The sequence below is a fragment of the Actinia tenebrosa genome, unplaced genomic scaffold, assembly GCF_029948245.1.
Source record: "Actinia tenebrosa isolate PJP-AT-01 unplaced genomic scaffold, QUT_ActTen_1.0 PGA_scaffold11__36_contigs__length_13525064, whole genome shotgun sequence".
Lineage (NCBI taxonomy): Eukaryota > Metazoa > Cnidaria > Anthozoa > Actiniaria > Actiniidae > Actinia > Actinia tenebrosa.
Window position 1 is genome coordinate 10,889,303 of NW_028292571.1, and position 11,545 is coordinate 10,900,847.

Below are 11,545 nucleotides of genomic sequence, written 5' to 3' on the forward strand. Positions count from 1 at the left end.
CGAGTGTCGCTATACCGTGATATAAACTATCTGTGAGTCTTAGGACACAAACCAAGAGAAACACTGGGTTACGTTTCGCTTTCCCAAGCTTGCTTCTCTCTTGCTCTACAGCTCCTAGCGTGTGATATCACAGTACAGAGACATGCGCGCGCAACGTCTGCTTTTTATCCGGGGGGGAGGGGAAGGAGGAAAGGGGTTAGGGAAGGGAGGGAAGGGAGGGAAGGGAGGGAAGGGAGGGGGTTTGGTTGTGATATTTTTAAGCAACAAAAATAAAAATATGTGAAGTCTCTATCATTTATCGTAAGGAAAACAAAATAAATAAAATAAATAAAAATAAACAAATATCCATGTGTTACAATGTAGGTCCGTGGAATTTCAAAGTGTTTGTATTATTGAAGTTGTCCATTCTTTACTTTACCGTTGGTATCTGTGAATATTTGGACAATGAAATAAGGTTCTAGCCCCGAGTAAATGATCAGTTCTGTAATCAAATTACTACTGAGGAACACAGTGGTATTTGGCTTATTCTAAAGCAAATGTGGATGGATCCAAGGGCGGTAATATAGGTGACTAGTCTAGTGGTGACCTATATTACCGCCCTTGGATCCATCCCCCCTTTTACTTAACTTTCTCAGTATATCGTTAAGTAACTGTCACCCGTTTTTCCTTGAATTCCTGATAAAACGTTTGCAATAGTCCCCCCCCCTCCCCCTTCTAAAATATCTAAATCCGCCCCTGAAAACAGTGACTATCTATTAATGGTGGTGTAGCAGTTTTGCAGGAAGGGATTGCTTACTCAGTCTCCTGATACAGAGAATCATGACCAATCACTCGACACAAGATGGAAGTAAAATATATGTTTGCAAAGGGAGAACATCTGAGAAACAGTAGAAAAACGTGTGAAAAAGCTTTATATCCACATTTAGTAAGCTTACCTTTGATTTGAAAGTGAACGTAGATTTCTTTTTAATCATTTTCCAGCAATTTAAAGCTTTAAAATGTTGAAGATATGAACCAAAACTTGCAGATAATACAGCGAAGATACACACGAAATTGTCCGCCATCTTGAATTTAGCTTAGAGACCTGGCCTTTGACAAAGGAAGCCCAAAACATTTAAAACCACAGGGAACCCGCGCACACTTAAGTTCTTTAATTAATTAAGTTCCATATGGTATGCGTAGGTTTTTTCAAACCCTTGATGTCTTGTATAACATCCCCTTTAGTCTGAGGGACGAATTTTTTACCGTTCAAAAACTGGACCTGTACAAACCGTTAATCCGGAACTGTCTCTTTAATTGTATAAAAAACGTTCTGTTTACACCGAATCGTTCCCAAATTTGCACGGCTAGGCGTACGATTTTTTTGCTCGGATAGCTCAGTCCCATTTGAATGAATCCTTATATATGCGTACAGGTTTTTGACCGGTAAAAAATTCGTCCTGTACCATGTAAACGCAGCTTTAGTCTCAAAAAGGGCGTAGAAAGCAATGAGCATAGTTTTAATTTAAAAAAATTAAAATAACAATTTTTTTTTTCTCTGTTCTTTATTCTGTTGCTAAGTCCATTATGGTAAATCACTCTATACGTTTAATACCAACGGGAAAAAGTAGAAACAAAACAGACGCGCCTGCAGAGAACAAGGCAGCGAACTAGTCTCCATGGAAACAGAAGATGAATGGGCATTCATCAATAAACAGATCCAAAATATAACATCTCCACAAGGAAATGAATGGCACATTGGTCTCATGGTGAAAGATGGTCAATGGAAATGGGTCAGCGGTGCTCCATTGAGTATTAATCACTGGGGCCCAGCACAGCCGGCTGGTAATGGCCGGTATGTAGCTATGTGGAAAAGAATGTCTACAGGAGAGGAAGGGACGTTTAACGATGTGCCACGGTGGTTATCAAGGGGGTACATATGTGAAAAGTGTCAAGTAGTGCAATCAAATAAAGAGATTTTACCTTACAAACCGCAGCTATAAAAGTTGAGCATTGTCATCTAAGGCCACGTCCACACGTATCCGGAAATTTTTGTATCCGCAATTTTTTTTTTGTGGATACGGGTTGCGTCCACACGTATCCGGAAATTTTTGTATCCGTATCCGGAAATTTTCGAAAACGGTCTCCATAGTGGAAATTTTCGAATACGCTCCGAATACGGATACGTGTGGACGGTCGTATCCGCAAAGTTTGAAATACGCTGACGTAAACACGATTTTGCGCATGCTCAATAAGAAAAACTATCCGTCAAAGGGACTAGGCACTAGCGTGCATCAGGGTGGCTCAAGAAATTTCCGGATACGTGTGGACAGTGAAAACGATTCGAAAACGATTCGAATACGCTGCGTGTGGACGCGAACATTTTCGTATCCGCAAAAAATAAAAATGAAAAATACAGAAAAAAAATTGCGGATACAAAAATTTCCGGACACGTGTGGACGGGGCCTTTTTCATTCAATAATTGTTAAATATGAGTGTGGTTCTCATCGTAGAGTATTGGTGGGCGAAATGTTTAAAACCATTGCGTTTCTGATATGACACTTTGTTTTGATCTGTTGTCAAATTCTTGGGGTGCATGTTAAGTCATAGCCGCCATGTTGGTTGACGTTAACAAAGTATTCCTCATTAGCTTCTCTTGTTAGATCAACCAACACGGCAGTTGTTTGATAGGTATCCTTCTATTCTTGGGGTGCATGTTACGTCATAGCCGCCATATTGGTTGACGATAACAAAGCATTCCTCATTAGCTTCTTTTGTTAGATCAACTAACACGGCAGTTGTATGATAGGTATCCTCCTATTCTTAGGGTGCATGTCACGTCATAGCCGCCATATTGGTTGATGATAACAAAGCATTCCTCATTAGCTTTTCTTGTTAGATCAACCAACACGGCCGTTATTTGATAGGTATCCTCCTATTGTTGGGGTGCATGTTACGTCATAGCCGCCATGTTGGTTGGCGATAACAAAACATTCCTCATTAGCTTCTCTTGTTAGATCAACCAACATGAGTAATACTAGCACTAGTATAAGGAGTTTTGAGTCATGTGGTGGTACCCCTTAGAATAGTTAATAGATTTCTGAAGAACCAATCAAAACAGATTTCATCATCGTACATCTACTTGATTTCACCATATGAGCCACAGCACCATCAAGAGATTCCAGGGAGAGATTTGGTTGTTTAGACTACTTTTCTGTACCACTGGGGCCACTCTCTCTCAACTGCGGCAAAATAGCTATCCTAATAGATAATAATAAATAATAATAATAATTAATTGAGAAGCACAAATAGCATATACTGCTAATTTGCTGCCTCTCACTACTGTGGTCATGAATTAGACCGCAGATTGCTATGGTAACCACTCCCGCTGTTGCTAGGGAACCAAAGAGATATCAAATTAAGTGACATCGAAATGATGTCACTGCAAAACTTATGTCTTATGAAGGCCTGCTTAATTTGACTAGCAAAAAATAAAAACACGCTAGCCATTGCAATAAAATAAAAAAAATTATAATTAATAAATTTTTGTGTCATTTTGTTAGAAATGCATTATTGGGGATGGAGGGGGAATGGAGGGGGGATGGAGGGGGGTGGACGGGGGTGGAGGGGGAAGAGTATGTAGCATTAATGAGAGATGGAAGGATTTTGAGTTTTTTTTCTCTCAAAAATGATTTAAGTAAAGGTTATGCGGCCCTTGGTCTTGGATTTCAATGCAAATCCTCGCCCTGGTGTTTTAACTGTGGCTAAAAAAGCAAACAAGCCCTATTTTTAATGTTTGATGGAGGGTTTGAATTTTGATGGAAAACCTTTCCCGGGTTTTGAATTCAGCCCGCTCTCCCCTGTTAGTATCAATGCTGAATTCAAAACCTGGGATAGGTTTTTTTGCATCGAAATTTAAACCCAACATTAAACAATAGAAATAGGGCGTGTTTGGTTTTTAATTTGTGTGCAATTTCTCAATGTTTAAATTAACAGATCAAAAACAGTTTTCCGTGTTTGATACTCTGATCAAAACACGCGGGATGTTGAGAGAACACGAGAGGAACGTAGGAAACCACAACGCGTAGCGGAGTGGTTTCCAGCTTCTCAAGTGTTCTCCCAACATCCCAAGTGTTTTGATCAGAGTATCAAACACAGAAAACTGTTTTTGATTTGTTTTATAAAATAACAAACGCTCAAAAAGATCTGAAAAAAGCAAAGTCTCCCTACGTGCAGTCTTGTTCAAACTGACCAATAAGCGCGCACGATAGATTAAAAATGACGGTAGCGTGTTTTGATACTCTCATCAAACATGGTTTTCGACCAATCATAGCACGTGTAGTATCCCAATTATATTATAAATTAAATTCTTTAATTCAGTCCAAAATCTCCCACAATTTTCTTTATTTTATTTCAGTTCTCTGTTTGACAGTCATTGAAATGCTAGTCAGTGTGAAAGAAAAAATATCAAATTTCACAGGTTAAACTTCAAGGATAAAGGTAGTAAATGAGATAATAGGAAAGGTCATGTCTGGAGTCAAGGTACTCACTCTCAAAGCAATGAATGATGCACCACTGGGGTTATGGGCTTTCATCCTTAAGCTTTCTTGTGTCAATTCAAATTCCTGTAAACAAGAATAAGTGATACTTAATCCAGATTGAGCATATAAACTCAGAATTAATTGAGGAAGAGGGACATCTTTTCAAAAAAATTTTATTAGGTGTATTTTGGATAAATAATATTTGATAAGCAAAACTATTGTAATATATAAAAAAAGAAAGAAATAAAGAAGGAAGGAAGGAGAAAGGAAGGAGGGAGGAAGGAGGAAGGAGGAAGGAGGAAGAAAGGAGGGAGGAACAAATGAAGGAAGGAAGGAGAGAGGGACGGGGGGAGGGAGGGAGGGATGGGAAGGAGGAGGAAGGAGGAAGGAAGAAGGAAGAAAAGACGGAAGAGAGGGAAGGAGTGGAGGAGGGGGGGGTGAGAAGCAAGGAGGGAGGAACAATGAATAGGACGGAAGGGGGAGGGGGTGGGGAGGGGGAGGAAGAGGACTCCAGGAGGAAGTACGTCCAAAGAAAAGAAGGAAGCGGGGGAAAGAGGTTAGGAGGAGAGAAGGGAAGGACGAAGGAGGAAGAGGTTGGCAGGAAGGAAGAAGAGAGGGGAAGCGGAAGGAAGGAAGGAAGGAAGGAAGGAAGATTTAAGTGTTTTTCTTTTCCTCTAAAAAAATGTAGCTTACTGTATCACACCAAAGGGCAATTAAGCCAGGCTCGACAAAAAACAACAACAAAGTGCTATCCCTAGCCCTCCCCCCTTGTTACTTAGAAATAGTTTGCGAGAAAGAGTTTCAGGTAGAGTGTAAAACAAATCACTTACCTTTATTAACTGGTCATTCCTGGCTTTTGCTTTCAAATAATCATGTTTCATTGTTTTCTTTTTCTTTTCCTTGTTGCCATAGAGACTTGCTGATGAAGCAAGCAGCACTTCTCGTTTAGCGAGTCTGAAGGACAAAAAATAAATATTGAATTTAGAGTGATGGTCTATGTGAAGGAGGGAATCCAGAGAACCTGGAATTTTATTCATCCTTCCCCTCAATTTTGTGATCACAAATTTACCACTTATTTGCACAGGTAGCCCAGGCTCATAGTTTGTGTTGAATAACTGAATTGATAGAGAGACAGACAGACAAAGATTATATGGGTATTATACGAAGAATATATAGGTATTTATGAATCCTCATTTTTCTGCTTTAAAATCAATAATATCAAACAAAACTCTCACCGTGTGTTGTTGATATATTGAACAGCCCCACAGCTTAACTTCAGCTCATTTCATTCAGGTTTAGATGACGCTCCCCCACCATACACTACTTTGTCTGTCTTTCTCTCTGTTGATTCAGTTATTCACACTAACTATGAGCCTGGGCTACTTGTGGTATTTAGGGAGTGTTTATAAATTATTGTGTGGGGGGATTAATTATGTTGTAACATCAATTTGGGGGTACCCCTCTCCCCACACTCAAACATAACATATCCTCCCCCCTTCTCTTCCCCATCAAACAGAAAAAACGAAAGAAAAAAAAACATAAAAACGAAAAAGGATAGATTGGATAGATAGATTGATTAGCTTTTTGACACTAAAAACATCAGGTCGAATATACACAAAAAGAAAACCTGAAACCTAGAAGAAGCTATGTTCTTTTGAATTGAGTGTCTAAATTGAAACTCATCAGATATGAAAATAAGGGAAATATTTAGCTTAAAAAACTTAGCAGAAGCTTCAAAAAGATATAATAAGCGAAAAATTGTGCGGGTTTACACTCACATTTCTTCGTGTTTTTGATTCAATTCTGCTTCTTCAGCCAACCATCTAATATGTCTCTCCTCTCTCGACGATAAATCCATTTTAATACTCACTAACTAAAGAATGAAGAAGGTTTTAAAGCTTGAAATCGTTTGAGAAACCTCTCATTACTACACAATAAACTGGCGAGTCCAGCCGCCATCTTGGAAGAGCGAGCAGTTTCCATAGATACCTACACAGGGAACCCAAGTAACATCAACTGAAACGAAGGCTCATGCTAACTAAAATTTAACATATTTTACTCCAATTCTCAATGACCTCAATATTCTGCGAACTTAGACATTTACTAGACTTTTTACTGCCGCCAGTAAAGAACATGAAAGGTGCCCTCTGATCAATTTTCAATTGACTGCAGAGAAAAACCAAATTTCAGTGTTCAGCTTGTATTTACCGAGTTCAGACTCCATCACAGCTATTTTTAGTGTCGTGACAACACTAAGAATCGCTGCCCCAGGAAGCGTTGCATGAGGACACTAATACCAGGTGTATGGGATATTATGGAGTTTGCAAAATATTGAAAAATGCAGTAAGCATTTCCCGTAAAGAGAAAAAAACTTATATCTGTCCAGAGGAGTAGACAGGGCAAGAGCGCATCCAGGGTGGGGGGGACAAGAGGGGCTGAAGCCCTCCCTTCAGCAGGAAAAAAAACAACAAAACGAAACTGAAGAATTATATGCTTTTTTTTATTATTTTCCGTCGTGTTGACAGGAGAAACTCAATTAGCCCCACCCCCTTAAAGTTTTGGCTGGATCCGCCCTTGCAGGGTCTGAGTAAAAATCACTCCAAGTCATTGTTTCTACCATCTAATATGGCTGCCGTCACATGATGGTGAAACACCTCTATTTTTCAGCCAGAAATAACTAAGCTAGAACTAATTTTAGACTGTGATGATGACCATCAACTGTTCAGCCATTACTTTAAGCCCTGCGAGGGAGTATCTAGGTGGCAGCAGTTTATAATTTGTTTTATGTTATCTATTTTTTTCGAAATTTTACAATACAACTACTGTTAACTGGGGCCACTTTGACAGTTAGACAAAAGAAAGAAAATGTAGCTGTACACTGTGCTAAATGTATTGTTTTTCTTCTTCTTTAATGTGATGAGAATAAAGTATTATAAAAAGAAAAAAGGTAAAATATAGAATGAAAACAATGCATTCCAACTTTGAATGGTAGAGCCATGAATCAGAAACCTAGACTGCACGAGAGTTGTAATTTGGACCTGATGTTACTTGTAAACAACTAGACAGCTATGGTCATTTTCTCATGGGAATAAAAAGATGTTGAAAAGTTGTTTTTTACTGCTGTCTGATTGGCTTAACTACCCAAAGTTGGAAAGTATTTAGTAGTCACACTGTAACTATATTTCATTAACTGAATGCAACATAGGTTTTCTCTCAGGACGACATTATGTATGGTGATAGTGAATAGCACAATGCAGGTATTGCTTACGCAATGCTATCAAATACTGAAAATAAAACACTGGGCTGGGTTGTTCAAAGCTGGATAAGCACTAATCCAGGATTAACTCTATAGGTTTTATTAAAAGGTTAACCCAGGATTAGCACTAATCAGGCTTTGAACAACTGTGCCCAGAAGATAAAACTAGCCTGTATCAGCTGATTTAATCTGTATTACGACTGGCATTGTTCTTTAGCCTAAAAGTCTTTCAATAATAATATACAGATATACGCATGTATAGTCCACATAAATGCACAGGTCTCTTCATGATGACCACATAATGTTCTAGTTTATTTCTTGAGAAATGTTATTGATCATCAGTAGCAACATTCTGCATGTATTGATCCAGCTCTGCATCCAAGTGTCCCTTAGTTTGAGTCATGTATTCATCAAGTTCTTTATCCAGTGCATCTCTCGATTTGACAGGGTTAGTTTGGCCCCCTCGGCCTCTTCCACGACCTCGCCCTCCTCTGCCAGCACCTCTTCCTCTAGCTGCACCTGCACCTCTACTGCCTTGAGCTTTTCCACGACCTCCACCCATACCTCCACGCATGCCACGTCCAACACCCCTTGACATTCCACCACCACGATTCAGCCTACCTCTTCCGGCACCAGCACCAAAGCCACGCTTCAGTCCTGTTCCTTTCCTTAAACCACCTCTTCCACTTCCTATTCTTTGCTGGACACCACCTTGACCACCACGGCCGGCAGGTCGAAACCCAGTCATCTTGTTTGAACCCAGTCTTCCTTGCACTGATCCTTTGTTCTGATTCCCAAGTCTGTTTTGTACTCTTCCTCCAGGTGGCGATAATCCTAGAGCAGCTTGAACACCAGGTCGGTTTGCCATCTGTGCCGCTAGTCGTCGATTCTTTGAACTTGCTTGGGATTGCTGCATCTGTCCCATGCGCAGACCTCCGAGGGTAACTTGTGGAGGAGACTTTATTTGGCGGGCAATCTCAGTGAAGCTTCAAGGAGAGGGAATGAACGTCTTGATGATGGGCATTTTTTATAATTGAATTATTGATATTTTCAAAATATCATAAAAATCATTGCTGATTTTTTAAATTTTTTTGCCCTGGGGAATGAGCATTTTCTGGATGATTTCATTTCAATGAGTTACCTCATTTTTTTTTATCTGAGTAAAATGCAAGCACTTTACTCAAGCTGAGCTAAACAAGTTAGCACCAGCATTATCAGGCTGTGTATGGCTGTATTGGATTTTCATTTCTCAGCCTTTTCGTTTTGTTTTTGTTTTGACAATCATCCTTTACTTTTTCAATGCCAATTATGCATCTTCATCGAAAGTGATGAGGATTTTTTATTACAGCCTTTTGCTCATGTCCCCTATAGGTCCCTCTTAAGACTGCATTCTTTGCTCTCACCGGTCATTCAGGGTCTTGGATGTGGTGCTCTTCAGGACTATTTTGGCTGGTATAGCAGACATGACTGTTGTAATCAAATAAAACAAACCAAAAAGTATCATAATATTGGAGTAGTTTTCAATATTTAACAATTTATTTGCCAAAGTTGAAGTGATTATTGATGGAATATTTACCAAGCTGCGAGTCTTCGAGCAGCGAGGTATATATTCACCATAATCACTGAGCATAAATTTTTTATTCTTGAATATAGAGAGAAGTTGGAATATAGGATAAGAACGCTTTAGTAATACTTTCGATCTGGCAAACTTTGAAAGACCTCATATGGTGATTATGGTCTTAGTAACACTGCTCGATCAATCAATCAATCACAGTGCAAGAAACTTTGAATTCAAGTCTGAAATTATACTTAACAATTATTTGCCAAAGGTGAAGTGAATATCAGAGAACATTTACCAAGACGCGAGTCTTCAAGCTGCGAGGTAAATATTCTCCATATTCACTGAGCCTTAGGCGAATAATTGTTTTAGCATATACCAACTTGTGTACAGAGTAACTTATTTTTATATACAATAATTAAACAAAAACAAACAAACAGAAACTTGCAGTTTGTGTGACAAATTCACACAAAACTTTTAGCAAAACGTTTAGGCCATATAATACTTTGTTGCCTCTTTAGTATTGATAGGAATGGCATTTACTTTCATTTTTTCAATTTCCTCATCGGAAGTCGTAGCAAAACAATTGCTGGCTGATGCCATTTTGCTGCAGACTCAATATTCCGAGATTCAGAGGTGAATATCGTACAATATTCACCTCCAATTAACCAATGAGTGTGCGCGTTCCTAGGAAGTACACAAGTTGGTTTATGCTTATCATTTATATCCACTTATTGAGGACCAGACATGAAAACATTTGGCTCAAAGTCATGCGGTATGGACCGAGTGCGGCAATATATTTTTGATTCTAATGCATATATTCCAAAAAAAAAAAAAAATTGGAATCACTTTTTGTCAATGAAATAAAGAAATTTATTATATTATTACCAATGAAATATCTATTTTTCTCTATTTCGAAAAATTGATATCTTCACTCGTGAAAATAACATGTTATTTTCACGTGTGAAAATAACACCATTGCGATGGCTATTCAAAAATACACGGAAAGAATTGCCTGAAAAAGCCAAAACATACTTTCATTGATAATTATATAATAAACAGAATATTACATGGGCGCTTAGAGATACGAAATTTATCTTCTCGTGTTGAAAATCTCTCACTTGTGAGAGATCTTTTCAACACTCGAAGATAAATTTCGTATCTCCGCGCGCCCATGTAATATCCTCTACATATCTCATACTTAAGTCGATAACCCTAACCCTAGTGTCAACCTGGCTTAAATACAAACTGACAAAAGCCGTATTTCTTATTTCCATAGCCTATTTCATGCATTAACAAGAGAGATGAATGTCAATATCTTACACGAGTACCAGAAGATATCCGTAAACAAAAAAAAAGAATGAAGCAGACTCAGATTCGAAGATTGAACTTTTGTAATATTTTAGGTAAAAATCAAATATTACTAACTAATTATTTGGTTATCATTTTGATCAAAACCTAAATAAATACCTGGAGATAATACGCCTATACAAGCAAATTTTAAACCAGAAAAAAACACGAAAGATTGTGAAGAGTTTAGCTCTGAACTGTTACAAATTGCCATCTTGCTAAAACTTTTGAATGTTTTCGCATTTTAGTTCACAAATAAATATTAAAACACTATAGCTTGATTCTCTTTAACCTTTTTCCTTCAAGTAACGATTCTATTTTTGGAATTATTTGTGCAACGGGGAAAACTAAAATGGCGGTAAAATGACGTTGTTGTCAAGGCACCATAAAAATGATACGTTGGAGTATTATTCTAAAAAATAAGCACGCTAAACATAACTAAAGATAATGTCATAATTACTGAATGCTTGTTTTTCCCTCGATGGCTTGAATTTCTTGAAGATTTGAAGCGATGACTTTCAATAACAGCCAACAACCTTCTTCACTAGACGATTGAGAGACGCTTCCTTGGGTGCCAGCGATAATTAAGGTCAGCGGAAAACCCTGAAAAAAGGCACAGGAAACCCATGCTTGCCGACCGACTTTAACTATAAATCCCTAATAAATAAGTAGTTCAGTTTAAAATCCAAATGCTTCATTTAAAACGTAAATACAGGCTAATATTTGCTCAAGACCTCTCTCATATTTGCTTTACATTTTATAATTTTATAATTTATCGATATTTTTTGATGAATCACTATTTTTTGAAGAAAAATTAAAGGAGATCATAACGCTTCGAACGGCAAAGAACTTGAACCCTGG

The 11,545-nt window shown here is 38.2% G+C and overlaps 2 protein-coding genes across 2 annotated transcripts; both read right to left on the reverse strand.

Moving 5' to 3' along the window:
- Positions 1–1,661: 1,661 nt before the first annotated feature.
- LOC116298920 (centrosomal protein 15) lies at positions 1,662–6,485 on the reverse strand. Its single transcript, XM_031707501.2, has 4 exons — positions 6,299–6,485; positions 5,351–5,474; positions 4,530–4,604; positions 1,662–3,240 (listed from the first exon to the last, which is right to left on the reverse strand). Exons 1-4 carry the CDS (start codon positions 6,376–6,378, stop codon positions 3,181–3,183), a joined length of 339 nt encoding a protein of 112 aa, XP_031563361.2. The 5' UTR covers positions 6,379–6,485; the 3' UTR covers positions 1,662–3,180.
- A 514-nt stretch (positions 6,486–6,999) lies between these two features.
- LOC116298924 (uncharacterized) lies at positions 7,000–11,252 on the reverse strand. Its single transcript, XM_031707505.2, has 3 exons — positions 11,145–11,252; positions 9,180–9,243; positions 7,000–8,762 (listed from the first exon to the last, which is right to left on the reverse strand). The coding sequence occupies exons 2-3, from the start codon at positions 9,239–9,241 to the stop codon at positions 8,105–8,107; spliced, it is 720 nt and encodes a 239-aa protein (XP_031563365.2). The 5' UTR covers positions 9,242–9,243; positions 11,145–11,252; the 3' UTR covers positions 7,000–8,104.
- Positions 11,253–11,545: the final 293 nt, after the last annotated feature.

Excerpts from the sequence above, each read along its gene's own strand:
- LOC116298924 (XM_031707505.2), bottom strand. The coding sequence starts at position 9,241 with ATGTCTGCTATACCAGCCAAAATAGTCCTGAAGAGCACCACATCCAAG. Across the intron at positions 8,763-9,179 it reads TCCAAGACCCTGAATGACCG|CTTCACTGAGATTGCCCGCC; the intron begins GTGAGAGCAAAG and ends CTCTCCTTGAAG.
- LOC116298920 (XM_031707501.2), bottom strand. The coding sequence starts at position 6,378 with ATGGATTTATCGTCGAGAGAGGAGAGACATATTAGATGGTTGGCTGAA. Across the intron at positions 5,475-6,298 it reads AATCAAAAACACGAAGAAAT|ACTCGCTAAACGAGAAGTGC; the intron begins GTGAGTGTAAAC and ends TTTGTCCTTCAG. Across the intron at positions 4,605-5,350 it reads GGAATGACCAGTTAATAAAG|GAATTTGAATTGACACAAGA; the intron begins GTAAGTGATTTG and ends TCTTGTTTACAG.